This window comes from Eutrema salsugineum, unplaced genomic scaffold, assembly GCF_000478725.1.
Source record: "Eutrema salsugineum unplaced genomic scaffold, Eutsalg1_0 scaffold_1, whole genome shotgun sequence".
Lineage (NCBI taxonomy): Eukaryota > Viridiplantae > Streptophyta > Magnoliopsida > Brassicales > Brassicaceae > Eutrema > Eutrema salsugineum.
The window spans coordinates 12,425,992-12,426,940 of NW_006256909.1; the positions used below are offsets into that span (position 1 = coordinate 12,425,992).

Here is a 949-nt window from a genome sequence, read left to right on the forward strand (position 1 = left end):
TAGCAGTTTCCTAAAATAGCAAGTTTCCTGAAATGGAAAGTTTTCCCAAGAATACCTTAAATCCCTTATTCCAATGACCATAGTCTCATACTATTGATTATTTAACATAAATTATTATATGTTTCAGATGTCAAACATTCAGAAGGTCGAATATGAGGCACTCACTGTCTCCGGAGATAACTACCTTAAATGGGCCCTTGACACCAAGATCTACCTCAACTCAAAAAGTTTGGGTGAATGCATCAAAGATCCCAACACCGCGACTCAAACAGAACGGTACTCGGCGATATTTATTATCCGCCATCACCTCGCTGAGTCTCTCAAGCAACAATACCTCACTCTTGAGGATCCACTCGAACTTTGGGTGGCACTGAAAAAGCGATATGACCATCAGAAAACGGTCATACTGCCCCAAGCCAAGTTCGACTGGAAGAACCTACGGTTCGAAGATTTCAAATCCATCGAAGAATTCAATTTCGAACTCTTTCGGATAGTTGCACTCATAAAACTATGTGGCGAGGAGGTCACTGATAAGGATATGCTAGAGAAAACATTCTCTACTTTTGGCACTCCCAATGTTGTTCTCCAACAACAATACCGTGCCATGAATCATAACACCTATGAGGATTTGATATCTTGCTTACTGCTTGCTGAGAAGAACAATCAGCTTCTGTTGAGGAACAGTGCCATGCGGCCTCCAGGATCAGCCCCATTGCCAGAAGGAACCAGAAAAGAGTCCAACTTTGTCCAACGTAACAGATCCTCAGATCGTGGACGTGGACGTGGAAATGGACATGGACTGCGCGGCAGAGGACGCGGTAGACCGAACCAAGATAACCGACCTAACCTCAGTTTTGGTCGGGGTAAGGGTCGTGGTATCAACAAACCGACCCAAAGAGGCAGTTCATCTAGACCAACTCCTTGCTCAAGATGCGGAATGACTAATCAT

General features: G+C 44.3%; 1 protein-coding gene across 1 annotated transcript; it reads left to right on the forward strand.

Moving 5' to 3' along the window:
- The first annotated feature begins 127 nt into the window (after positions 1-127).
- On the forward strand, positions 128-941 carry LOC112081983. The gene is made up of 2 exons (XM_024149059.1): positions 128-683; positions 760-941. The coding sequence occupies exons 1-2, from the start codon at positions 128-130 to the stop codon at positions 939-941; spliced, it is 738 nt and encodes a 245-aa protein (XP_024004827.1).
- Positions 942-949: the final 8 nt, after the last annotated feature.